This window comes from Gymnoscopelus braueri, assembly GCF_963280865.1.
Source record: "Gymnoscopelus braueri genome assembly, chromosome: 22".
Taxonomy (NCBI): domain Eukaryota; kingdom Metazoa; phylum Chordata; class Actinopteri; order Myctophiformes; family Myctophidae; genus Gymnoscopelus; species Gymnoscopelus braueri.
Genome location: NC_137624.1, coordinates 29,348,514 through 29,376,131, shown reverse-complemented (window position 1 = coordinate 29,376,131; position 27,618 = coordinate 29,348,514). Strand labels below are relative to the sequence as shown.

Here is a 27,618-nt window from a genome sequence, read left to right as displayed (position 1 = left end):
AATACCAAATCATATTTACCAGGATTAACATTATGAGACCGTCCTGCTGGATCCCTGCTTGGGACTTTCTGTCCTTCTACGCGAGGAGGGCTAGACCCAGAGTCAGGTCCCTGGTCCTGGTCCTGGTGGTGGGCCATAATGGAACGATGCAGGTCCAACTCGCTGCGCAACGTAGCGTTCAACTCTTCCCTGCTCATCAGCTGCTCCTGCAGGCGTCCATTCTCCCTCTGTAGGCCTTGTAATCTGGGGACAGAGAGGGAGTCTCTGAGACCGGAGACTCCCTCTGGCTGGGCTCCTCCTACAGGAGTGACTGACTGCTGGACTGTAGCCTCCTCGCCTCTTCCTGCCCCGTCGTTGGCGTTTCTCTGGCCTGTATGGGAACAGGGAATTAACAGTGGTTATAGAGTGAAATGCCAAAACATGTCCTCCAGACATCCAATAAGCAGCATACCCCACCCTTCAGCTTTAGTAGCTTGTTTCAATACCAACCATTCCATTTCCCCTTTTCATATTCTATTATATTCATTATCTTAGTAAGAATATTCAATCTCTGCTGCTGCAGGTTAGCTGTCATGCAACTTATAGCCTCCCGTAGCCTCTGTGTCCTGCAAAAAGTAGTACTGAGAGAAATGTAGGACTGTAGCCATCTCGGTCCTCTCTATAAGAGGTCTCACATGTCCATAAACTATCTGTTGCTGTAAAAGCCTTCACTGTCTCTGCTCTGAGAGAAACACAATTTGAAGATTAAACCGGATAGGTGCCACTGAATAATGCAACTTTTAGTGGAGGTTGATGGAAACAAGATACTTGTCCTGCCTTTGGCAAGCACTCTTTGTCTTGCGCGATGCCTGACTGCAACAGAATGGACCTGAGTGGAAAATAAGTGCCGTTACCAGCTGCTATTAGCCTGGCCGGGAACAGGAAAACTACACACTATACAGTGTCTCACTGGAACCATTCCATGACATTCACCACATTACCCGGACTGACGTTTTACATAAAGAAAGACACATCACTCTAGAGACAATTGAATTAAGTAAATCGCATCACTCTAGAGACAACTGAATTTCACTATCTATCCATCCACCCATCTATCCATAATACCGGCATACTAAACTTGACGCCTAGTATAGGCAATGGCTTGTTTGATGAAATTATTGATGGCTACGCTTTTTTGTGTCCGGGTAGCTCAGTCGGTAGAGCTCTCGCCTTCAGACCACAAGGTCATGGGTTCGATCCCGGGCACCGCCAACTCAGCGCATGAGTAGCACGGCTTGGGTGCGGTAAGTCGTGCGGTAAGTACTGGGAGCTGAGGATAGGTGTGGCGCTCCACCTCAGCAATCCATCTCCCAGGGGTCTAGCGCATAGTAACGGGGACAGACTCCTGCGTGTTACTCGGCTGATACCGACAATAAGCCATCTCCCGACCTACTTATTACTTACTTATTACGCTTCACAGCGATTGATTCCCTGTACCACAGAGGAGAAAGGTGTTCTACCCCTCTATTCATGTTATCTATGAGCTTACCGTGAGCAGGTAGGTTGCCACTGAACATGGTTGGGCAGTTGTCATAGGAGGCATTGGCTCTCCCTAGGTGGTACAGTTCAGAAGTGGAGCTGTGCTGACTGGTGGGGCTCTGTCCTCTGAGCTGGTTCTGGAGGCTCTGGATCAAACGGCTCTTCTCCTGCAGCTCCTTAGACAACCTGGCACACAAGAGGGTTGTTAGCAATGGAGTGGATACATTAACCCATTCATCTCTGTCATTTTAGATTTCTTTTGCTATTCAAAAATAGCAGATATACAAGCTCATAGCGCGGAAACATTTTTACAAATCTTTGAATATATAATTTTTATAGCGAACATTTGTAACTCAAATCTTTGCTTATGGCGGGGTCCCTGGAACAAAAATATTTTACAAATGTTCGCTTAAAAAGATAAACATTTAAAGATTTGCTAAAATGTACACGATTTTTCTAAAGAATTGCAGATCTACAAGCTCATAGCGTGGCACTCGGTGCCGCGCTATGAGCTTGTATATCTGCTATTTTTGAATAGCCAAAGAAATCTAAAATGACACAGTATGCGTTCCCGGCATTGAATGGGTTAATATGGGAGATATATCGACCAATCACATAATCTAAAATAGCACAACACAGGGCAACACAATATGAAACAGGTTCGTATGAACCAGGTTCACACCAGATCAAGCACACAGAAGGAGAACCGGGTCAACTCTTCAAGAAGAAACACACAAACTGAAGGCTGAGGTGGCCAGGGGGGAAACACATGTTGAATGTGCGCAGCACTACGCAGAGTTACAGAGCTTGAGAAACGAGATTATGAAAAGAGAGGTCACATCAAAACATCATGCTGCACTCTCTGACGCGGCCTGGCTGCCACTCACAGGTCCAGCTGTTCCTTGGTGCTTTCAGCCTGGTTGTGGTTCTGCTGGACAAGGAAACTGAGGTGCAGTTGCAGCAGCTCTCTCTCGCCCTCTAGCTCCAGCCGCAGGTACTCTATTTCCTGCTGGATTCTAGTTGGGCTGTCTGGAAGGTCTCTCCCCATATGGGAGAACAAGTAGGACAATTCCTGCTGGAGCTCCCACCCAGAGCTGTCCACACCAGTAACAATAATAACATGCAATGAAGACGCGTGTCACTCACTTTGTAACCATACAGTAATTCAGAAGAGGACAGCGTTTCATTACATCTTTAATGTGTGATTAATGTGATCTTTTATGTACAATATTCCTGGCAACAATTATTACAGTGTCTTCATGACAAGAGACAAAGTACTGCCTAATGTTTTGTAAATGTATGCAAATTCTCCTCTAATGTCGTTGTGGTATTTCAAGGTTAATTAAGACAACAAAGGCTCAACCATTCCTGAGTGTTTTTGGTTGAGGTTCGACTGAGCCAAGTCTAAATTATTCTGACAGCAGCAGTAGAATAACACAGCAGCAGCAGCAGCAGAATAACACGAATAACACATGTAACATTACAGCCTGGGGTAATAAGATCCAGGGAATTAAGAAGTTGTCTTGAAAAGAGCACAATGCATCCTTCAAAACAATAAAGTTGAACCCGCCTGTCAGATCAAATACCAGACAGGAATACAAATGACCAAAAGGAGACATTACATAGACATGGCAACTTATGTCACATCATCTCCTCTTACTTAAGTAAAGCAGAAAAACTTTATTTGATAGAGACATCCAGCAAAGGTCCGCCCCACTAGGTATCAAACCTGGGACTTGCTGATCAAGAGCATTTTGCACCCATGTGGTAAACGCCCTATCCACTTCATCTACAAGCTTGTGACAGCTTGTAGATAGCATATTTTCGCTATTTTGTGTTTTAAATGTTTGCCTACAATGACATGCCCAGAATATGAACACCAGGTTGAATTTGGTTCAAACCAACAGCAGAATCAACTGAAATGTAATATAAGCATACCTTTGAGCCAGCTCCAACGCTGCACCATCGTCATTATCCCGATGAGTGTCTCCTAGGAAACAGAGGAAAACAAAAAAACATGGTGAAAAATGACACTTCTAAAATCCTTCTCTCTCAGAGCGTATTGCTCACTTTCACCTCTGTATCACCTCCATCCATCCTGTGTGCACCAAGATGTGTGGGGATTTCTACATGATAGACAAACATAGCTTTTTAATGTTATTCAAACTAAGACACACGATTTGGAAGCCATTACAGGAAAGCCATTTCCCTAAGTGTGGGGATTGTGTATCCAATCAATGTCAGTGATGGTAAGAGGTCTACCGATATACAGTATGTAGTCTCTCGAGACACAATTTTCAAATGCTTCCACCCTAACAGTCTGCGCAACGGAAGTGCTGAAAATGCAAAGAAAACTAGAAAATGTGCTCCTCGGAGCACAAGTCTCCGCCGGCAGACCCGTGCTATTTTAATCAAATGAAATCACTTACCATATCTTTAACCATAGTTCTCTAGGAATGTTCTAATTCTTACTTAAAATAGAACATGTTACTATATCATAGCAATTATATTATCATAACAATAACTAATGAGATACAGTAGGGTAAAAGATATATCTTTTAGTTAAACAAAAAGTTATTTGTTAAAAGGTGAATGTTAAAGTAATTTATGTACCCCTGAGATGAGGAACAATGTCAGAGACATTGATGTTGGTTGTCAACATGACTCTGGCCCCAACTGCTACAGACACGACCTCCCGTAAGCCTCCTGTATGCGATGGGTTGCTTGATAGTGTAACATTAACTAGTCCTGTCTTACAATCTTTTTGTGAATCAATTGCGGTGATGTTGGATATTTCTGTTGGCAACTTTATTAGCTTTTCGCCATTGTGTGAATCTGTGGCTGCATTTGTTCTGAAGACATGCAATGCGTCACTTGGGTATGAGGGATCTGTTTTAGAGACGATTCTGGTGTGTAGCAGTGCAATGTCTTCTGCACAGCATGTGTTTGTACAAACTCTCATAAGCAGTTCTGCAAAGGGTTGGTCATCTTTCTGGCGCATCGTTTCTGTTAGTTCAAATAGTTGGAAGTTTTCTTTCCACAATGAACCATGTAGTCTGACATAGGCATCAGAAGGGGTATCGAATACTTGTTTTGCCATGACTGGTGGTAGTTGGTACAGGTCACGACTGCGAGGATACTGACATTGCCAAAACGGGACTCTGAGCTGTGTATGCCTGTGATGTCTTGAAGGCGTTTGTGAATGTGATGTAGAAGATCTGCACCCACCATGGAAACTTCGTCAATGATTAGCAGTTTTAGCTTCCCCAGCCGTGAGCGCAATGTATTTAATGCGTCCTGTTGTTAAAGTTGCATTGTGTGATCTCAGCCTCTCCTGTCTAAGCTATTTATATATTTATATTACATATTGTGATGTCACGTGAAAATGACCAATGTTAGGTGTTCTCAGAGGGACACACACACGCACGGACGGGTGATTTGTCCTGTCTTACCTCACTTCAAAAAACATAATGGGTTTTTGAAGTGACACACCTATTTATAGGATTTTATTTCGTCATGCGTCCCTCTAGCCAATCAAAAGCATTGGTGTCAACATATTGTCACGTGTCACGTGGAGCTTGACCAATGTTAGCTTGGCTAGGGGCCAAGCTAACACACGGCGGGACGAAGCGAAAACATACTCTCCGCCTCCGGCGGAGACAATAAAGCGGATGTCCCACCCACCACTTCCGTTTCGCATAATGCAGTCGTGCAAAGAAGTCCCAGTTTATATCAAATTAGCCGATGAGCACCAAATTTGAATCACACGTTGCATGACCTCCAACGCTATTCCTCCCAGAGTATTCCTCTGGTCCCGGCGGCCGCAACTCACGACTCGCGTCGGTGCAACCAGACTTGCAATTTCCACAAATTGCACATTTCTAGTTCATATTCATACCTGTAAATACAACTCATACCTGCCTGTTTACTCCTGTTATTATTTAGTACTCTTGAATATTACCGGTAGATGTGTCTCTCTAATCCTAGCTGTATCTCTCTAGTGTTTCATGCTGCACTGCTGCTATGACAATTTAATTTCCTTCACGGGATCAATAAAAGGTATATCTATCTATGTTTTATATTTTAAACTGATTGTGTGTTATGGTTCTGCTGACTATTTCTAATAAAAATAAAAATGCTCCCGATTGCTACCTTTCTCCAGGCGTCCCTCTAGTCTTTCCAGGACACTCAAGCTCTTGTCCAGCTGCTCTTTGAAGACCTCCCCTGTGTGGAAGTCCACATCGCTGGCCTGTAGCAGCTCTGTGAAGGCTCTGCTCAGATCCTCCAGCTGCTGTCGCTGAAGTGCCCCCAGTCCACGGCTCTCCTTGATCTGCTGTCTCAGCTTGGACAGTTCTCTGGCCTGAGACTGAACCAAGGAGTCCAGTCTGTGAACACGACACAAAGAGGATTTGAACTTGATTCTGACCGTGACCTTTTACACCCAAAAGTCAATAGTTAGCGCTATATCTCATTAAGTATAGGCATTTATTACACGGCTTGGTTGAACGCTCGATTCTGATTGGTCAATCACTGAATTCAGCGGTGTGTTATTTCTCAATAATGACCGCTGGGCTCAATAACAGACCGCTGTCTAATCAAAGGCTCAGAACGCCACCTGCTGCACTGCTTGATTTTTCCACACAAGGCCGTTTACAGCCAAACATTGCTCTCAAGAATGTTTTTGAAAACATTTGAAGCGAGAAATAGACAATGCAGTAAGTAACCGAAAATGTATTCTATTTGATCAACACTTTCTGTTGTTTTCCGAGGCAACAGTATTAATGGAATACTTTCATTAACCTAAGCAATGAAAGCTTCGTAAACCCCTTCAGGATGATAAGGGTTTATTTCTCAACAATGACCGGCTCGCCGTCAATTATCCCTTGCATAACGCCCCAACCAATTTCTTATCCTAACCATACTAACCAAAAGCATGCCTATACTTAACCTACTAATAGTACCATACCTTAACTAAATGTTATTAGTTAATTAATTAGTGAATTACCAAAACTTTCTTTTTTTAAACCACATAAGCCCTAGCGTCCCTATTTTGGGGCAAACAAGTACATACATATTTGCCCGGAGTCCCCTAGGGGTCTATACTTTTTTCCCTCTACACTAAATCTCTTTTCCGAAAATAGCCAAACTACAAACTAACAACGAGTTATGTTGCGACACGTTTGAACTTGTAGATCCACTATTTTTGCCGAATGTTCGCCACAGAATATGGACGCTAAGGTTCATGCGGTATAACGTTGACCAACTGGATTGAGTGAAGTTTCGGCCCCGTCCCCAGGTAAGGTTATGATGATGGCAAAGAATGAGTGAACAAGTTGGATGTTCAAAATGTTGTCATTGATAGGGTCTACACGACACGTTCATAATTAACTAAATGAATGACAAAAAAAAGAATACACACTGACCTAGCAGGTGATGCGGAACGGCTGCGGTGCTGTGTGTGTTGCAGCTGTTCACTCATGTTAAGGTGCTGTGTCTGCTGCAGATGTTCACTCATGTTAAGGTGCTGTGTCTGCTGCAGATGTTCACTCATGTTAAGGTGCTGTGTCTGCTGCAGATGTTCACTCATGTTAAGGTGCTGTGTCTGCTGCAGATGATCACTCATGTTAAGGTGCTGTGTTTGCTGCAGCGGTTCACTCATCCTGCGCAGCTGTGTGTGCTGCAGCTGTTCACTCATGCTGCGGTTGAGACTCCTTTCTCTCTCCCGCTCTACATTCAGGTGGATTATTCTATCCTTCGTCACCCTCTCGTCCCTCTCCTCTTTCTCTCTCAGTTCCACACTCTGCGTCTCTTGGGTGCGACCCTCCCACCCCATCCCATCCAGGTCCCTCGATGTTGAGGGATCAGAAGGTGTGGTCAGCAGGTCGCTGGAGAGGGAGTTCCTGCGCAGGAGGCTTTGCATTTGGAGAATAACTCTGGACTGGCACTCCAGTTGGACCTTCAGTTCTCTGACTTGGGCCTGGAGCTTAGCTGGATCATCAGACTGCCCATAGTCCTCATATGCCTGCAGGCTCTTCAGACTCACCTGAAAAGACAAAGAAGCCAGTCAGAAAGCTGTTATTTTGCCGTTGTAATTTTTCATTTGATTGATCATGAAGCTAGTTAGATGTGTTCACCTTTAGTGAGCTGAGAGCAGGAGAACTGGGGTAGGAGGCACTGGAGTTGGAGTCCAGGTTCTCAGTGGAGGAGAAAGTGGCCTGATCCTGTTTTAGCAGGGAGGGCAAGCTGGAGGCACAGCCACCAGACTGCAAAACAACGTCTGCATCTGGGAACAAAAGTCACACAGACACAACAGTCAAATAGGACGCCCGCCAATATGATGTTGTGCAAGAAACTTCACCACTTTTGACCTGGCATCCCTATTTTGCCATATCATTATAGGTGAAAATTGTAAAAAGAAATTGTCCCCCCAAATAAAGCAAAAATAGCCGATCTACAAGCTCGCAATGCGACATGTTGTGAGCTTCCAAATTGGCTATTTTCGCTAATCATCGACTTCAACTACAGTATATAGGGCTTAAGAGATAGTGCCATATTAGTCTTGCGTAGCCACACCATCAGAGATCTCTGCCTACTATGTTTGTGGAAATCTAAATTCAATATATGAGCAAGAACAGCGGCGAGAACGGATGCTAACCAACCTACGGCTATTGATTTGAAGACAGATCATATCTCTGCTGTCCGGCAGAAACCAGCTAACTCCAAAATGTAAATTTTTCAGGAAATGACAAAAACTAAACAAAAAGTGGAGTTAGGAGGTTTTGTTCATCATTGATAAGAACATCTAAATGGACCTCAAAGCCCACAATGAGGTTGGAGGTCAAAAGGGGGTGGGGCCTGGAGTCTGGTGGACTTAGCTGGTTTAGCAGAAAGTTTGAGGATCCAATGGAGTTAGCTGGTTCTGTCAGAAGCGCTTTTTAATACTTTTCATTGGTTCAATATTTTTTTAATCAACACACAGACGTAAAGGGTGTTCAATAGCGCTGATTTATGGGGGAAAAAAGCAGAAAATTTGAGTTAGCTGGTTTCTGCCGGACAGCAACGATATCAATGTCCGGACCGCCCTAAAGTCTTTGTATTGGCCTGCAATGCAGAGATCTAGTTTTGGCCTCTACGATGAGTTAATGTCACCAAATGTATCAGTAGGCGGAGATCTCTAATTGTCTGGCCTCACGAGACTAGTGCCATATAGAAAAAAAGAGATTTTGTTAAAATACAGTACAGCTAGGCTGTGGAATAAGACAGTGAATATGAATGAAAAGTAATGGGAGTGTTCAGTGTTGAATAAAGTGGAAGGGATGCACTGATTGGGAAATTCTGGGCTGATGTTTTTTGTTGTTGCTGTTGTTATTCATTCCCCCTTTTTGCCAGTGGAAACAAATAACTGTTTTAAAGTCTTTCAGCTCTTCATCAAACTCTAACAATTAATGAGCAGAAATTCAACAATGGCCGTCAACAAGGCAAATATTATCGGCCAATACTGAAGTACTGCCGTTTAAATCGGTGCATCCCTAGTGGTAAAGCCATTCCCAAACACAGTGCAGACTAGTCAAACATGCAATAAACATTGGGCGGAAAATCCCAGGTTAAGACCAGCAGAGAGTCTGTTCACTCCTCATGCAGACAGACAGGGTGGGATTAGTGTCCACTCAGCAGCTGTCTGTCTACCTGTGCTACTGCTCTCCTCCCTATCGTTCTCACTCTTCCCACTGGTTTCGTAACCCAGGTCCTGCAAATCCACCTGCACGCACTTGTCATCTTGCTCCAGAATCACTGCTGGAGGCAATACATGTCAGGTTAGGGCCAAACGCAATGCGTTTATACCCCCATACATTGTTTTCAACAGAACCGCACCTCAATGTATTGTGCACGGGCCCTTATGGCTAATTTATACTTTGCAGTACAACACTTTTCAGTTGAAAATCTGATACTTTTGGTGAACAACACACAACGAAGTATAAATCAGGGTTTAGGCAGACACACTTTTGTTTCTATATTTTGAATTAATTATTCAACCATGATAGTCACGACACTGATATGAAAAAAGCATCCCCCAAGTTTTATCACCCCAAGAAAACTGATATTATTTCCCACCCCATGCCCTCCTATATTAACCCTCCCACCCAACTCAAAATAATACTTTCATAATACTTTATTAACAAATAAAACGCATAAAAGGAAGAAAAAACTAAATAGTGGCTACTAACTAAGTTAGGCAGACATAACATTTAACACATGCAGTATGCAGCATGTGCTCTTCCAAGATGATGCTGGCACAATTTCTACGCTTTAAAGATATATTTCACAAAAAAAATGTTTTGTCATTTTATCGTCTACTCAGGCCTTTGTGAGCCCCCCAGACAGTTTTTAAGTTGCTCGATTCAGTGTTTATATATTTGATATTCATTTTATCAGACACGCCCCCTTCCTATACAAACCCATTGTAACTTCAAACTCCATTTTAACCATGTTAGATTCATCAAAAACACCCGTCCTTGGTTCTGGTGACTCACCCTGCACCCCTAATACGCGAGGGGCCGTGTTTTTTCAATAACTTTTTTCATTTATTTTAAATATTTTTTTGGGAAAATTAGATAATAAAATACAATAAAAGAATAAAATGAAAAAAATGAAAAAAATGATCGGAAAAACACGGCCCCCTCACGCATTAGGAGGGAAGGGTGAGTCACCAGAACCAAGGACGGGTGTTTTCGACGAATCTAACATGGTTAAAATGGAGTTTGAAGTTACAATGGGTTTGTATAGGAAGGGGGCGTGTCTGATAAAATGAATATCAAATATATAAATACTGAATCGAGCAACTTAAAAACTGTCTGGGGGCTCACAAAGAACAACCTACTGTATCATGCATGGACAGTAAATGATGCAAACACCATTCTCTGAGCAGTTTCCTTACCTTTTTGTGCAGTTTGATTAGAAAGTTTCCTGGCTGAGTTGTGCAATGTGATAATGGACTGCGCGGCGGCTAGTTTCTCCTCCAGGCTCTTACAGGTTCGCTTCTTATCCTTCAGGGCCTTCTGGAGAGTCTCCAACTGAGCCTGAACATTATTTGGTGGTATTTCCTTGGCCCGCTGCACTGTTCGTTGAGCCGCAATCTCCTCTCTGTGGTCCATCTCCTCTTGTAAGGACGTCTGAAGGTCAGAGATCGTCTGGGAGTGATCACCGAAGGCCTTGTGGAGGAGGCAGAGGTTTCGATGAAGTTGGGTGTCCCCTAGACCTTCCCTCTCCTCTAGGGCGCTCTGGAGCCTGTCTAGATGTTGTTGCAGCTCATAGCGGGTCTGGGCGGTGGCAGTATGATTAGTACAATATGCCGTGAGAGAGGCCACCGCACATTCTGCCGCACTGAGACAGTCAGACAGAGACTCTGTCTCCTTCTGAATTACACTGATATTTATAGAGCTTCCCATTTTCCCATTTAGTCCCTTTGACTCCTCTTTTCCAACTCCAGTATCGCTGGAGCCATGCTGTGTGGCAGTGTCCTCTGCACCTCTCAGTCTCTCCTGCAGCTCAGCATTGAGTCTATTCTGCTCCCAGAGTGCCTCCTGCAGGGAATCTGCCTGTCGCTGCAGTTCATGGTGACGCCCCATAGGAACTGCCGATACGGCCTCTGGGCCGTTCCCATCCAGAGAGGCATTGACTTGTCGGAGAGCAGTTTCTAACCTCAAACAAAGTTCATGGGTGTCTGCGTTGTTTTCTGGGGTGTCGGACGAAGGTGTACTAGATGCACTGAGTGAAGAGATGGCTTTTTCAGCCATGTTCAAACACTCAATCAGCTGGCTGTTGAGTTTCTCCTTCTCCTGTAAGGCCTTCTGGAGTTCCATGCATTGCCTCTGGAGAGCAGCATCTGAGACGACAATGCCAGAACCTGTACCTGAACCGGAGTCTGACCCGAGTCCAACCTGGCTGTCCAGGGTGCAGGCGGTCAGATATTGAATTTTGGAGTCTGCAGCCTGTAAGGCTGACTGGTACCGATGGTTGAGCTGGTCCTTCTCCTGGAGCTGTGCATGGAGGTCCTCAAACTCACCCAGCTGCTCCTCTAGCCTGTTTATCAGAGCCTCCTTCTCCTGGCATTCCTGGTGAAGAAGAGCCAGCTGGAGAGGTGAATCTGGCTGGTTCTGGTCCTGAGTCGGTCTGCATTCTGAGCTGGCGTCAGACAGTGCTGGGCTGCCGCAGCGATGAGTGGATCTGAGGTCAGAACCAGGGGAAGTGATGAGGCGGTCTGCGTCATTCAAGTTCTGGTCAGTCCCACAGAGATGATCCAGTTGTACGTGATAAAGTGTGTCAGGATTCAAATGGTCTGAGCCGTGCCCTGACTGCTGCTTTGCGGACACCCTGCTACTGCTGGCCTCCATTCTGTGTTTCAAAAGGACTGGCAGGCGAGATCTGACACCAGCCTACGAAAGGCAAAAGAGTCGATATTAAAATGTTATACCAGGGCGTAGAAAAACAATGGACACCATTCATAATGAATGAATGAGAACTATAGAAGACTTTTCTCAAATAATATTTAATATTTTGGCAATGATAGAGAGTAGAGACCTTGCAAGTAGGGCTGTCACGATTACAAATTTAAGTTGACAGGGCGACGGGACGCGCAGGGTATGCTCTAGTCTAAAAAAAATGCGATTAGACAAGTATGTAATAATTGTGACAGGCTTACTTGCAAGTAAGCTATCTCACAGTGTATTATCTCCTACTTAGTGTAGTGGATACCAAAATAAATGTAATATATCTATTCCTATAAGTGAATAGAACTTACCCCATGTCTTGTATTGTGCTGTGGATGCTTGACGTGTGACTGGCTTTTAGTTTGTCGACTCTCCAGCTCCTTTGCGACACTGGTGACATGAAAATCCCCATCTGGCACTTCACCAGAGTTCCTCTCCAGCTGTTCCTTTAAGAACTTGATGACCTTTCGGTGACCTTTTGCCTCCGCCCGGAGCCTCTCCACTGTCTTCTTCAGGTCACCGTGGATGTCACCCATGTCCCCTGATGTCCCTGGGCTGTCTGCGCTCTCTTTCTCTTTATATTCTTGAGACTGTTGTTCCTTCAGGAGACCTCTCAGCTCCACATTCTCTGACCTCAGTCGGAGCAGTTCCTCCCTGCAGGACATTTCAGTCAGTTAAAGGGAAAATAATCAACATTCAGCCACTAGATTCAGGTCACCAGGTTCGCCATTTTCCCTCACGTGCATGAGGCAGCAATCAGGTCAATCGTTACCTTGCAACAAAGTAAAGTAATGTAGTCTTACAAGAATATATTATGGGGTGGGGAGGATTCCATACCCAATGAAAACACATGGATATTTCATGATCATAATTATTTTAGCAGAGGTAACACACCACACATTTTTAAAAGCTCTGTGGAAGTATTATATTCTTTTTATAACTCATTTTCATAAAAATATTATCTGTAACCATTAACTGTTAGTAATAATAAAAGAAGAGACACATTTCTCCAGTTTACCTAAAGCAGGAGGCTGATGTCACTCCACAGTCAGCCAGAACAGATTTAAACAATGTTCTCTCTCTGTTCTCCTCCTCAAAATCTCTCCTGGAACTGTCCAAGGTGTCATTGTGAAGGTTGCCATACTCTCCATTCTGGCCTTCTGGTTTTCCAGACCCCACCTAAAAAGGAAAATGTTTAAGAAAAGAAGCAGCAGTATTGGCATTCACAATTTTTTACGACCCACAAATAGGTGCCGACCCACTGTTTGGGAGACACTGCTCCATTTCATACCTGTTCCAGAATGATATCTGTCTGGCTCTCTTTGTCCTGCCCAGAATGGTACAGCCTGTTCCACTTCTCTAGCTGCTAGAGAGTAATGGGATGGGAGGCGAGGGTGACACACATGGCTTTGTAAAAGAAAAGTCAATGACGCAACAGAATCCATAACAGATGCACTGCACAGCAACATCAGAATGGTGTGACAATGTGTCTAATGTGGCATGATGGGAAAGAAACAAAAAATCATGGGACAAAGAGAAAGGAAAACAGGCACACTGGTTAGGAGAGGTGGAGGAAAGAGAACATCTGCTACAGACAAACAATGCATTGGTTAGAGAAACAGGACATGTAGTACTATGGAAAAGATAGGCATTAGTAGGAGACAAGACAATCTAATACAAGCATAGGTGAAGGTCAAAGGCTTAAGACGATAGAAAAAAGGAAGTGGAACAGGATATGATCCAGACAGGAGCAGGATGCGACCAAGACGACTATTCAAGGTTTCAAGTATGTATTCTATTTAACGCATATAGAGACAGAAAAAAGATCACACAATACAGAGTTCCTTTAAATTCAAATTAAGATTTAAAAGAGGAATCTTAAGTTCAACCTTCTACTGACAGCAGATTTTGTGGGCTCTAACCTGTTTCCCAGGACTTGTGTGGACCAGGTTTGGGTCATCTCTGCTGAATGGGTCATTAGTTGACCTCTCGGACAGTGACAGTCTTCTTTGCAGATCCACATTCAGGGCCTGCAGTCTGCTGACATACTCCTGTAGCTCCAAAATCTACAGTAGGGCATAGAATAACTACATTTAATACATTTATTTACAACCATCCTCATTGTCACTAAATATTAATGACAGATACTAGCATTACAGTATTAAACCCTTAAGGCCTATATACTTTGTCATAGGACAAATAGCGAAAATAGGCAATCTACATTCTCACAGCGCATTGCATCGTGATGCATTGGGAGTTTGGAGCGCTCCCTAGCATCACTATTCTGGGGTGAATATATGGTCAAAACAGCAGATCTACAAGCTCACAACGCGTCACATTGGGATGCATTGTGAGCATGAACATCGGCTATTTTCGTCAAAGAGATTTTGTGTAGGGGGAAAACAGGACAGGACCAAGTATAGCCCATGGGGTACCCCGGTCAATAAAGTATATACAGTTTAAGTGGTTAAAATATTTTCGCCTATAATGACATGGGATGCCAAATATGGATGCCAGGTGGTTAAAACGTGAGCTCACCTTCTGTCTGAGCTCCTGTGCGGAGAGCTCAGACAAGCCGTCCTCCAGTCCCTCGCCCACACAAATGCTCATGTAGGACGTCTGGTCTGCTATGAAGCTCCAAGTGTCACCTAAGGGCATGGAAGAACTGGTCACAGACAGAAAGTAATATGCTCTGACCTACGATATTCAAAATGCATGAAATCCTAAAGAATTTGAGAGAACTGAGGCACCTAACCCCATAGGTATACCAGCTCAGTGGCCTTGTGTTTAGAGTGTCCGCCTCTTCCACTTTTTGGTTTCTGCAAAACGCCCACCCAGCACTTGGGAGGCCAGGGTTCAATCCCCGGCGAGGTCATACCAAAGACTATGAAAATAGTACGCAATGCCTTGCTGCTTGGCACTGAGCATCAAGGGTTGGATTATGTGTAATCTCTCAAGAACAGATTCTGCTCTGCGTTGGAATCTGTCGGGGAGGTTCGTCTTAACATGTACGCAGTAGCCTACAAGTGGGCGTGCCTTCAGATCAGGAAGCAGGCCGCGCTTTACCCAATCAAATGTAGTGGCCGGGATTCACGTGTCCGTCGATCCTTCCCCACTCGAAACAAGCCGAAACTAATTTAACAATAGCGTCCGCGGAGCAGACAAAACCACGGAAAGATATTCACATTTTAACTCTGGGAGAAGTGGTGTTAGTGTTCCGTGTAGAAATATTGTTAGTGGGAATGAAAACATAGTCGCACCACCGGAAGTGGAGCGGTGAAGGCAGACCAAAACCCCGGTTTCCTTGCGCACGGGTGCTACGTTTTCTTCCGCCCAGAGCCAACTGACATAGTAACAAACAGCAGAGGTCGCTGTTTTTCCTTTTTAGTTGGCTCTGGGTTCCCAGATTGGATTATGTGTGACATACTAGCGTTATGTCCAGGGGTGTACTTGTACATCAAGCTGCCTCACACTATGGAAACAGGAGACAGGCTCCGGACCTTTTGGCCTCATGGTTCAGACTTCTTAACCCCATAAGATTTCCCATCTGAGGATTATTATTCAGTGGTATTACTATTTTCTTGTCGTACCAGTGTCATTAGCTCCACCTACTCCCCCTCCTCGGTTCTGGATGGCTCCCAGACGGGACTGTAGAGAAGTGTTGCATCGCTGAGCGTCTTCAAGCTGATGTCTCATGCTCTCCAGCTCTCTGGGATCCACCACATCCACACCTGAACAAAATATGCCATGTCACCAATGTCGCCAATTGTTTTTAGCCCTGCCACTAGAGGGGCTAAAAACAAAGATGTCACACATTGGTTTGTTGTGGTCCTGTCAATGGAATGGATATATAATTATATAATCAAGATATGAGTCAGAGGAATGGCACTGAGACGGTGGGTTAAAATAGAGAGCCCACTCACTCTCTTTATAACTAGCCAACATCCATCCTCTGTCATATGAGCAGGAATGTGAGTAAATGTTATGTAAGTCACAGTCACGGTTACTTACAGATGACCTATTTATATTGTACACGTGCCTAACATTAGACGAGGACTGAGGTAGAGGATGTACTTCATACAAACTGGTGTGCTCATGTATGTGCGTGAACACACATGCAGGCTCACAACTGAAGCGGGTTGGCATACCGATTTATACTTAGTCGTTACCAAACAAAAACACATGGATAATGGCGGCCGTCAATTTACAGATTACAGAAGTAAACTAAAGAATAATTCTGTAGCATTGCCAGACTGACAAAAGTATTTGATGATTATTTCGCAATTATTATATAGAAAAGCTATATTTTTATTCCACACCTTTTTAAAAGCTCTGTGGATGTCTCATTTCCTTTTGACAATGAAAGCAGAGCTATTTTATTATGGATTTATCCATGCAGATGATTGGATGATGCAGAAAGCAATGACAAGAGAGAAGACAAGTAAGGATTGGGAGGAAAGAACCAGGTGCATACTGGTTAACACACAGAAACATAGAATATGGCTTTATCATCGGGAAATATTAGTGGTGCTGACAAGCACTGAACAAATTGTTAGTGTTTGCCTTCTGTGAAGATGCTACTATAGCTACAGTTCCATCTGAACTAAAGATTTTCACACAGGCTATGGGTTAGTGACGCCTGTGTTCATTAAACTAGAATTACATAACGTAACTAGAATTACATAACTTAACTAGAATTACATAACGTAACTTGAATTACAGTTTGTTTTAAATGACTGTCCCCATCAGCACATGTGTACTGTACCTTCTCTGAGCTGAGCTCTTTGGATCTCTCTCTCCAAGTCGTCTCTCAGCTCCTCGTTGGTTTTGATGCCGTCCTCTAACTGCCGCCTGAGAAGCTGAACAGCCGTCAGCTCCAGCTGCAGGGCATGTAGACGCTGGGCACTGCAGTGCACGTACGGACACACACACACACACACAGTCTCAATGTACATTCCTAATCATGTTAATCAAATATAACAGTTCAACCATTAAGTAATCAAAAATAAATAAGAGTATAACCCGATTCATACTTCATCGCACGACAGTATCGTGTGTTTAAAATAGCCAACCTACAGAGCTTGGAGGTCTGCCATTTTCGGCACGCGATACCGTCATGCGACTGAGCATAAATTAGGCATACGTCTCGAGCAGCCATACCTGTCTTGCTCCTTGACGGTTCTGACCAGGCTGGAGTAGAGCTGCTGCTCGGCCCTCAGGGCTCTGTTCAGGGCCTCATGCTCTTCCTGCAGGGATGTCAAGTTTGGTAGAGCCTGGAGAGACACGTGACTCCAATTACATCAAGGCCAGCATTTTCCTTAGTAGTAGTGCAGAGTAATTACCGTTTCTTGGATTCAGTTTGATTTTGGTTATCGTATAGAAAATAATCATAATTTTAGTTTTCTGTGAATTTTATGGAAAAAAAATAAGTTCAGCACCAGCTTAACGCTCAACTCCACTCTGCACTGGTAATAATACAGAAGGCTTTCATAATGTACCTCTTGCTGGCTATCTCCACCTATGATGGTTCTCTCTCTCTCAGGTAGGCCAGGTAGTGATCTATCTATCCCAGCCCTGCAGGCCTGGCCCTGTGTTTGGCTGGTGTGACTGTCTCCTCTCTGGCCAAGACGCTGATGGAGGTCCTATCAGGAGACAGAAGAAGTCCTTTCAAAAGACAGCTACAGCAGGTCAACAATGTCAAATGTAGTGAGCAGAAGCGCCCTTGTTCCCTTATTCTTATGCGACACTGGTGTACCATGACGTATAAAATAGGGCTTAAGTGGTTAATCAGAATAATTGATTGTCGATTATAACAAATCTATTAAAAAAGAAAGAAAACACGCTTCTCAATTATAAAATGAATCTAAAAAGTAATCAATAGAATAATCGCTAGATAATCAATAGGTGCAGTCCTAGCTTAACGTGTGTGTGACTGTCTGTCTCTGTGAATGAGTGTCTTCTTACACTGATTATCTCATCCTTGGTTACCAGTGTGGAGGTCAAGGACTCCAAGTTAGCAGCCTGACCTTCATTGGTCCCCTCCAGTTCAGTTAACCTCGACTGAAGCTCTGCCAGCAAAATCTGCATATTAAAATGAAAATCAGGTAGCAAGATTACAACAGAATAAAAAACACCAAGCATTAATGAATTATGGAGATGAGAAGTACAAATGATTTGTTACTGACCTTCAGTTCATTTTCCCTCTTTAGTGCTTTGTTCAGAGCTTCAGTTTTCTGCATGAGCTCTTTTTTCAGGATGACAATGGTTTTCTTGGTGAGTGGAATGTTCTCCATGTTATCTTCATTATTCCTCCTGGACAGATCAGCTTCAGAGTCCACAAAAGAAGAAGAATTTAGAAAGTAAATACACAAACTTTCAACCTGGTGTCACTATTTTCGGCATGTCATTATAGCAAAATTGTAAAAAAGAATGAATTATAAAAAATCTAATACTGTGAAAACAGATATACAAGCTCACAACACATCACGGTATGAGATTGTAGATAGGCTATTTTCGTGCAACACTGTTATACGACAAAGTATAAAATAGGGCCTAAGAGGTTAAACATATAATCAACTTCCACTTAGAAGGAATTATTGGGCTCAGGTGTCTTACCTCCACTTTCTTCCAGCCTCTCCTGTAGGATCTGAATGGTGTGACGGAGCTCCAGGACTTGACTCGTCTCCACGTTCTGCTGGAGTCTGTCCTGTCCCTGGCCATGAGCAAGCAGCTTCTGCACGATTGTAATGAAGACAACAATCTAGTAAATAACAGTCAACTGACAACAGACCTTTTTTTTCACAGGTGTCTTTAAGCCCTATTTTATGCTTCGGTGAAAAAGTGTTCATGTGGATCTCAGACTTCATGTGGCCAGTCTATGAGGTCAGTCATCTAATACAACTCCTTATTTGGGCAAGGGTTCAGCCCGATCCGACTACCATTCACTTCTATTATAAAAAGAAAGGGAAATACATCCAAAAATATAAAACATAAGTGGGATTTAAAAAAATTGTGGCGATCTTAACCTACTGCTAGGTGCTATTTTCGGCAGAGATTTGGATATAAGGAGGGGACCAAGTATAGACCCCTGGGGGACCCCGGGCAACGAAGTATATAGGGTTTAATTGGTTAAGAAGGCAGCCAGGTGATTCAAAGTCAACATTAAACAAAGGATTAATTGCAGTGTGCTACGTCTACGGTACTGTTTTGTCATGCTTGCCACTCTTTGTGCCGTCTTCTAGCTGAGCGACCTGCGTCCCCCAGTGAACTCACATTGATGAGGCTTTCTTTTTGCGCCAGCTGAGCTCTGAGATCAGCGCTCTCTTGGTGAGCCTCCTGGGCTACAGTGGAACTGTGCTTCTCAGCGGTGGCGAGCTGCTGCTGCGTTCCACACAGCTGCCTTCTCAGCTCAGACAGCATGAGGTTGTAGTGCTCCGCAGACTCCTGGGAGAACACATAAGGAGGGTGAAAGGCCGACTGAGTGTGTGGAGAGTTTGGAGTGTAAATAAACAGTGGGCGGCACTGCCGCCGCAGCAGCGACTCGGGAGGGAGAGTGGCCACCTGGGAAGTAGAAGGTTAGATCCACAGCTCCCCTGGGCATCATGTCGAAATGGATAAAGACTAAAAAAATAAACATTATTAACCACCTATTATTGGCATGTGCTTGTAGGAAACAATGTTCAAAACATTGACAGGAATTGTCAACATAAAAAGGCGAAAATAGCAAACCTACAAGCTCACAATATTTTTGCGACACACTGCAAGCTTGTAGATAGGCTATTTTCACTATTGCCGTGGTTAAATAAAGGGGTTTACCTTGAGGAGTTGGTCTTTGCTGCTAATGGTCTTCAGCAGTCCTTCTACAGCACTCTCATTATCTGCCACCAGCCTCTCTCTGACCTTCACAGCCTCAGCCAGCATAGCCTCTGTCACCTTTAACCTTTGGCCCATTTGTTCAGCAAGGTCACGGGCCTGTGTCTGTGACTGGCTCAGCATCGCTGAAGCCATTTCCTAGAAATGGACAAGGAGGGAGGAAGCAAGCCGTTAGCCATTCTTCACTTATAAAGGCATGTTGAAGAATAAGTGTACTGAAATGACAGAGGTATTACAGATGAGCTTGTATTTTGCTATGTTTTCTATGTTTTCATTTTGCAGTTTCTAGTGTAAAAAATACACCCAAACTTTAGAGGGCTTTCCTTTCAACGTTGTAGTCAGGTCAAATTCAAGCTATTGCCACAGCATGTGCGAATGTGCCCTGACTGTCTGATAGACAGAGAAGACCATAGAAAGCGCTTCCAGGGAATCGAAAAAAGGAAATGTGAAAAAGAATTTGGTTGAGGTAGAATGAAATAACTTTCTCTCGCTTCCAAAAAAGAACCGACTAACCATACCCAACCCTATCAAATACATTTTCAGAAGTTTGCATTTTGAACTTTGCCCTCAAAACGCACTCAATCTGGCGTCCCTATTGTGGTCATTACAACACATTGCGATGTGACGTGGCTAATTTCACTTCATGACACCAGTATAAAAATAGGGCTTAAGTGGTTAAATAGTTGAAAAACACAAAACAAAATCGTCCTTTTACCTCCATGTCCTTGGTTTTGCCCTGTAAGGAGAGCTGTAGTTGGTTGATGATGGAGTCCTTCTCCCTTAGCGCTCGGTTCAGGTTCTCCTCCACATCTTGCTTGGCTCTCTGAAGGTTCTTCAGTGTATTGGCAAGGTGCTGCAACTCCACGTCCTTCTCCTTGATCAGACTGTCAAAACTCTGGATGAAAAAGGCAAGCAGAGAAAGTTGAAGACAGAAGCATGTGATTGTGTAGGAAGTTGGACCTTGTGAAATCAAGTCCGACTTTGGACAAAACCGTTTCTTGTCTCAGTGTCTCTGCTTTACCCATAATAGCTTTGATTATGTAACATTGTAGGGGTGAAACGATACAATACACATATTGGGATGACGACAACGATACGATACAACAATACTAGTCCATACCTGGGGATGCACACAACCCAACTATGTCCGTCGATTAAAGTTTTTCCAATTACTTTGTAAAAATGTGTTTTAAGTGGGGACACAAATCTGTGTTAACGAATCTGTGTTAAAATTGCAAAGTGCTCGTACTTTGAAAGGTACATACAGTATGGATATTGACTGGAAATAATTCCAGCGGATATGCACTAGTGTGTGTTTACATTGCACACAGTATATTGTCATGCACACAAACAGCTGCTGGAGTCTTTAACATACAACCCAACACTCACTTGGATATTATACAGTGGAGTTTATCTTGATGCTATATAAGTGTGATGTTTCTGTGGAGATGCGTTGATGGAAACATGTTGCGTTTCACATTATCACACGGATATCACAATACAGTATTTCGTCTTGACAATACATATTGTCATATTTTTTATATCGCGAAATGTCCCCTAATAAATTGTACTGAAAATAATAAACATCAATCCATATATGAAATCATATGTAATGTCTCCTCTCACATTGATGGTTTCCTCATTGTGAGAGAGCAGATTGTTGAGTCTCTCCAGGTCTCTCTCCTTCTCCCTCAGACACAGCTGGAGCTGGTGGATCTCGTTGTCCTTCTCCTCGATGGCAGCAAACTTGTCATCCAACGCTTGCTGTAGGAGAACAGAAGAACGTCAGCATCAAAGAAAAGTAATTTGGAGGCAATGGGACAGATGACAACTGTGAGGTGAAGACATGCCTCTAGAGCCTTCTCCTTCTCTTTCAAGCGTTCCCGAAGCTTGGAGAGCGTGACATCATTTCCTTCTGGGACTCTGCTGTGCTCAACATCTCTGAGCAGGTTCATGTACTCCTGAAAATGTAAGGATACAAAAACAAACGGAAGGGAAACGCGATGTTAAAAGCCATATAAATATACTAATTGATAATCAATGTGCAGCAGTTTACCTGGTATGGTTGACAAAAATGCATACATGAACATGTATTTGTACTTTTTTTTTTGTCCGTTGAGTGTAAATGCTTGTGTAAAATGAGTGCTAAAAAAGGGCTATAATGGGTACTATACCTGCTAGAACTAAACTGATGGTTATAATTTGGTGCACCTTCTATTCACCCAGCTCAAACACACTCACCGCCAAAGGGGAGAATTCTCCCCTTTTAATTATTTTTTTTAATTTTGTTTTTGAATTCCTAAAATGTTTCTCTAATTTTTGAGTATAAATTTATAACCCTAACGAATTAGGAGATATAAAAAAAAATGAAAAAAAAATACATTCACTTCAATGTTAAAAAATAAACGGACAAATAATTCACATTTTTTCTATAAAAAAATGATTAAAAACCCTGGCAGTGGGTGATTTTATTATGAATAAACTTTGGCAGTGAATGTGTTAATAGAGGACTTGAAGTTGACAATAGAGCTAATCGACCTAAGGCTTACCGGTAACCGATTACTCATAACTTCTGCAGAGTATAAAACAAGGTTTTTAAATCTGCATGGTACAAAGTCTATGGATCTCCCACTGTTTTATGTGAACATAAACATTTTAATACACGTGATACTCTCTCCTCCACTCTGAGACACTTGAGGCTAATAAAACGAGCAAGGAAAAGATGTGTTCTGGTATGGTAGGTTATGATCTATCATGTTATGTCACCTGCAACTGCTGTTCCTTTGCAGTCAGACTGGAGGTCAGGCGCTGGATGGTAACCTCTTGGGCGTGTAGAGTTCTCTTGTTCTGGTCTAGCAGTTCCTGGTAATGCTGCTCCAGAGAATTCTCCTTCTCTCCAATCTCCCCACCCAGCTTCTTCAACTGGTTCTGCATGTCCTGGAGACAACAACATTGAAGTAGATATTTGAACGTACTTGCAAACACTCCCGATTCTTTGCAGGAATCTTCCTATATTTAACCATTTCTCCCGCTGTGCCCCCAATTGGTAATTGTATCCATTGATCTCTTGATTTCATGCACAAACTACCCAGCCTGATGTGTGTCACTCCTCACTGTGCTTGCCCAAACCCACCCTGGTCAGTTTGTTGCTGAAAACTGAAAATGGATTAACAGTTGCCAATCATACTGTACCTTTTGATGCGAGACCTTCCCCTTACTAACCTCTATTACATTCATATTCTCACCGCTAGCCACACACACTGTCATGATGTACATTTTTGACCTGGACTTTTTTGTACATTTTGCATTTTTATTCATTTATTTTTATGAAACTGTATTAAACTAATAAAGATGAATTACAAGTCATTCTACTTTCACACCCTTGCATTTACTCTATCTATATATTCATCTGTAGTGTAGGTTTATATGGGGGGCATTGGAGAGCATTGTGGGTAGGCCATTTGCCAATACTCCAGAAAACCTCCCTCTTTTTCATAGCCTCATGTTGGCAGGTATCATGACATATATAAAGCTGTTTAATGACATTTGTTCTGTTGAAAATATGTCTTTCTTTTGTTTTATCTGAAGTAGTTTGACAAAGTATTCACTTGGCCAAGTGCACATACTCGGGAGTAATGATGTCAGACTTACATTAAGTGCTTTATCTCCTTTCTTCTTCAGCTGTTGAAGGTCTTCCAGCTCCACCTCCAGCTGATCCTTTGCTTGTTGTAGGTCAGCCAGCTCCTGTTCCCTCCTGGCCAGGGAGCGCTGCAGCTTCTGGGCCTCCATCACCTTGTTGTGGTGTTCCCCCTGGAGCTCTGCCAGCTTGGTTTGATTCTCCATCAGCGTCGTCTGCTGCTCCTCTGCTCCCTGCGGTCAAAAGACAAGCATACATAAGTCCTATTTTCAAAAAACAATTGAAAATGTTCAAGAAAATTTGTCAAGAAGGGAGTTTTTTATTTTACTTTGATCGACCCGTGGTCTTCTCCTACGCACCTGTCACCTCTGTAGGTATGCAAAGGTTTTGCTTCTTTCTTTTTAAGAACATTCTATTCTATTCTGGGGTGAACATTCGGCAGAAATAGCAGATCAGCTATTTTCGGCAAAGAGATTTTGTGTAGAGGGGGAAAAATGGCCGCACCTAGTATAGAGCCCTGGGGGACCCCGGTCAACTTAGTATATACTGTACAGTAGGGTTTAAGTGGTTAAATCATGGCAATGGGAAATACATTTCTGATTGGCTGGCTAAATTGATTTAGGGACACATCAAACATAGTCCCAGTCAACCATTCTAAATATTCTAAATACATATTATAATGTACTATGCGAAGTAAACTCCACTGCCTTTGCGTCTTTAGACTGGAGAACACTTGAAAGGCTTTGTGGTTTATCATTTTAAATGTCTTCGGTTTAATAATTGTATGTCCTTTGGTAAGGTAATAATAGACTGGCCTGGTATTTCTGCAGTTGAGCTTTATGTGCTGCCTCTCTGGCCTTGGTCAGAGCTTCATCCCTGTCCTCAATTTCATGACACAGCTCTGAAATCTGTGGAACCATCCAAAACAAATGGATTAGTGTGATTCAAGATTCAACAGGGTTTATTTGTCACGGACAAGCAGCATGTTCCGCAAACTGTTCTAACAACAATATAATAAGATAATGATAATAATAATGATAATGATAAGGATAATACTGGATAATGTTAAAATTGGGAGTAGAGGATAATAATTTAGTAGCCGGATATTTATAATAAATATGCAATAAAAGGTATACACTTGTACACAAAGTATAAATACATTAGTGCAAGTACAGTATGTGCAAACTAATAGTACATTAAGAATAAGGGATGTTTACAGATTGAAGAGGGATTTCTTTCAGCCACATGCCTGATTTGTACTTGGTTGTGAAGCGTGACGCACATCCGAAAATAGCAGATCTACAATCTCACAGCGCATCACATTGTGATGCATTGTGAGCTTGTAGATCTGCTATTTTCTGTGCACAACTCCACCACGCAACTAATATGAATAAGACTTCGGGGCGAAGGTATTTATGTATGTTACATGTATTATGTAACACAGCAAGAGGTCATGGCAGATGGTGATGAATTATCAGTCATACTTATAGTAAAAGTTGCAGACAATTCAACTGTGGCTATAATTTGTCACGCATGTACTGTTATAATAGCCAAACATTTAAATGATTAATATTACTATTATAAAAATATCCTTACCTCTTTTTCCTTTTCTTTGAGGACGTGAGTGAGCCCTTGTATAGTCTTATCCCGTTTCAGAGCATTTTTCTTCTCTGAACTGAGCTCTTTCTCCCTCTCCTCCAACTTACCAGACAGCGTCTGATTAAAACAGAAAACTAAGGTTTAAATTTATTGGATTTAAATCAAACTGACAGTTAAGACATTGGTAGCAATTTCTTAACATTAACATAATTTTCCTCCAAATACCTTGGTCTGGCTCTGTGCCTCCTCTAGTGTGCTTATCAAATTTTCATTGCTGCTTTTTGTTTTGTTGAGCTCTTCATTTAGCATCTTACTGGTGGACTCCAACCGTCTGATCTCACTCTGCTTTTCAGGAAAAACAGAACACACAAATCACATAGAAAGAGATTAATTTTCCAATAATACCTGCCACTGTGTTTAATCACTTAAGCCCTACAGTATTTTATACTTCCGTCGTACGGTGGTGTTGCATAAAAATTGCCGATCTACAAGCTCACAATGCGGTTTTTAATTTAGCTAATCGTTTTGGTTTTCTGAAGAATGTTGCCTATAACGACTTGTCCAAAATGGGGACGCCAGGTTGATGATAGCTAATAAACCTATTATGGGCTCAACAGAGGTTTGCCTCTCACAACTACCTCCACTCTGACAACAGAGTATTCATCATCAAATTCTTCAGTGAGATCACGCAGGAACTTCCAATCTGCTGCTCTGTGTCTGAGCTTGGCCTCAATGTTCCGGCGGCTTGTGCGTACGTGCCCAGGAGGTCCTGGCCACTGCAGGATAGGAATGCGGCTCTCTGGAGGTGCGGAGATTCTCCGTCTGGAGATACAGCGCAGCAACTGAATCAGGTCAGAGATCACGGAGGGTTGTCTTGATGAGCTGCAGAGCAGTTTTCTGCCTGGATCATTGGAGGTGTCGTCTCTAACCACACACTTCCTGGTCTCTCTGAGCCGTCGTTTGGGTGACGTCTGAGTGTCTGAGGGGGCGTCGGAGGCTAAATCTCGATTGAGAGACTGCAGGGATATGGAGTGGCCTTTGAACCCAGGGTTTATAAAGGTGCCCTTACGGTGGATCAGGTCAAGGTACATGCTCTGGGAATGGTGGGGTGCTGCTTGGAGTCCAGGGTTCTTCACAGGGCCATCCAGCCTTGGCCCTGATCCAAGCATGCAGCTCCTGAGGGCTGGACACCCTCGAAATGCCCCCTTATACCCAATTCTGTCCAGATTTACAAACCTTCTGATAAGATTTACCTTCTGCTGCCTTTCTGAGGCAAGCTCACCCACAGCCTTCGCTAAATGGCTCCCCACTGCAGACAATGGGAGGGAAACCCTGGAGCTGGTGCTGTCCCCATCTCCCTTTTCTGGAATCGGGTTGTTTTTGCTGTACAAGTGGAAAAGGCATTTTGTCAATTGTTCTTTTTCAGCCTGGAGCTTTTGGACCAGGGCGTCATGTTCGTCTTGCAGCCAACTGATGGCAACATCACAGTCCATCACCGTTTCCAACTGATATACACACTTCCCACACAGGAACTCTCCATGTCCATCACGAGTTACTTCCCAGTCCAATACATGGGACAAGATGACCTGCAGTTTCCTCTTTGCAGATGAGCTGAAGATCCAGCGGCACTGGCTGCCAGCCAATCGAATCCCACACACACGACACGGTTCCATCATCTCCTTGGATCCAACGATGACAGAACAGACCTGGCCACTGAAAAAGGTTCCGAAAAGCCTCCCTCTCGCATGCAAACTGTCCACAGTTTCATGGTCAGCCTGCCAGTCATGGAATAGCTACAGTACCTACATTATAATATTGTCTTCATGCGTCAGTGAGTGAGTGGAGAATGACTGAGTTCATACTGGTAAGGGCAGCACCATAAGCTGTAATAATCCCCACACCCGCCTCTATTCTACGTATTCAATCAGGCAAAATCCCCTTGAACTGCTACAGTGATCTTTATTATGGCTGATGCCAGTGTCCATAATCCCTAATAAACCCACATAAAGCGACAGGATTTTTGTTTAACCATGAAGGCCCAGTCACGGACGGTTAACCAAATTAACCCTTGCGTCCCTATTTTGGGCAAATGTTCAATTTCAAAAATCGTGAAAATAGTTGATCTAATAGCTCACAACTGTTTTGCAAGCTATTTGCACTACTTGTCATATGACTACATTCATACGCCATCCTGGGCAGGGGGTGCAGAAGCTTCATACAGCAGCATTCACCCTGTCTAGTGCATTCTGTTCATCACGCCAGACCCTCATTGAGTTGAGTTACATCTTTTTTTCTGGTGAAATAACTTAAGAGGGCCAGACAATCAAGTGCTGTCTGGCCCTCTTTGGCCTCTCTATTGATTGTCTCCCTTTACCTCACTCGTATACTTACTGGGTACTCACAGGCAGCACATACATGTTTGTGAATGCCATCTGTTTGCCACACAGATGGCATTGCTAATGTGAAAGACATTGGCAGGTTGAACAGATTGACCATAAATATCTC

The 27,618-nt window shown here is 43.2% G+C and overlaps 2 protein-coding genes across 9 annotated transcripts in view; one reads left to right on the top strand and one right to left on the bottom strand.

The window, feature by feature from the left end:
* The window catches only part of nup188 (nucleoporin 188), a 305,112-nt gene that overhangs the window by 90,405 nt on the left and 187,089 nt on the right, over positions 1-27,618 (top strand). The gene's annotated exons all lie outside the window — the stretch shown is intronic.
* Positions 1-27,618, bottom strand: part of cdk5rap2 (CDK5 regulatory subunit associated protein 2) — a 50,638-nt gene that overhangs the window by 9,902 nt on the left and 13,118 nt on the right. For 3 of the 8 annotated variants that reach the window (XM_080419049.1, XM_080419051.1, XM_080419053.1), the window contains exons 10-40: positions 25,339-25,455; positions 25,111-25,230; positions 24,326-24,422; positions 23,529-23,743; positions 22,644-22,814; positions 21,724-21,838; positions 21,504-21,637; positions 20,593-20,772; positions 19,821-20,015; positions 19,278-19,448; positions 18,621-18,738; positions 18,191-18,330; positions 17,970-18,086; positions 17,504-17,647; positions 17,166-17,278; positions 16,771-16,910; positions 15,596-15,736; positions 14,544-14,653; positions 13,928-14,071; positions 13,297-13,371; positions 13,024-13,184; positions 12,317-12,659; positions 10,454-11,951; positions 9,205-9,312; positions 7,653-7,801; positions 6,942-7,561; positions 5,671-5,903; positions 3,457-3,508; positions 2,406-2,612; positions 1,529-1,704; positions 20-370 (exon numbers count right to left, since the gene is read on the bottom strand). In XM_080419049.1, coding sequence (XP_080275175.1) covers positions 20-370; positions 1,529-1,704; positions 2,406-2,612; positions 3,457-3,508; positions 5,671-5,903; positions 6,942-7,561; positions 7,653-7,801; positions 9,205-9,312; positions 10,454-11,951; positions 12,317-12,659; positions 13,024-13,184; positions 13,297-13,371; positions 13,928-14,071; positions 14,544-14,653; positions 15,596-15,736; positions 16,771-16,910; positions 17,166-17,278; positions 17,504-17,647; positions 17,970-18,086; positions 18,191-18,330; positions 18,621-18,738; positions 19,278-19,448; positions 19,821-20,015; positions 20,593-20,772; positions 21,504-21,637; positions 21,724-21,838; positions 22,644-22,814; positions 23,529-23,743; positions 24,326-24,422; positions 25,111-25,230; positions 25,339-25,455 — 6,655 coding nt within the window. The remainder of the gene's footprint in view (positions 1-19; positions 371-1,528; positions 1,705-2,405; positions 2,613-3,456; positions 3,509-5,670; positions 5,904-6,941; positions 7,562-7,652; positions 7,802-9,204; positions 9,313-10,453; positions 11,952-12,316; positions 12,660-13,023; positions 13,185-13,296; positions 13,372-13,927; positions 14,072-14,543; positions 14,654-15,595; positions 15,737-16,770; positions 16,911-17,165; positions 17,279-17,503; positions 17,648-17,969; positions 18,087-18,190; positions 18,331-18,620; positions 18,739-19,277; positions 19,449-19,820; positions 20,016-20,592; positions 20,773-21,503; positions 21,638-21,723; positions 21,839-22,643; positions 22,815-23,528; positions 23,744-24,325; positions 24,423-25,110; positions 25,231-25,338; positions 25,456-27,618) is intronic. The other 5 variants (XM_080419050.1, XM_080419052.1, XM_080419056.1 and 2 more) reach the window with 5 other exon arrangements.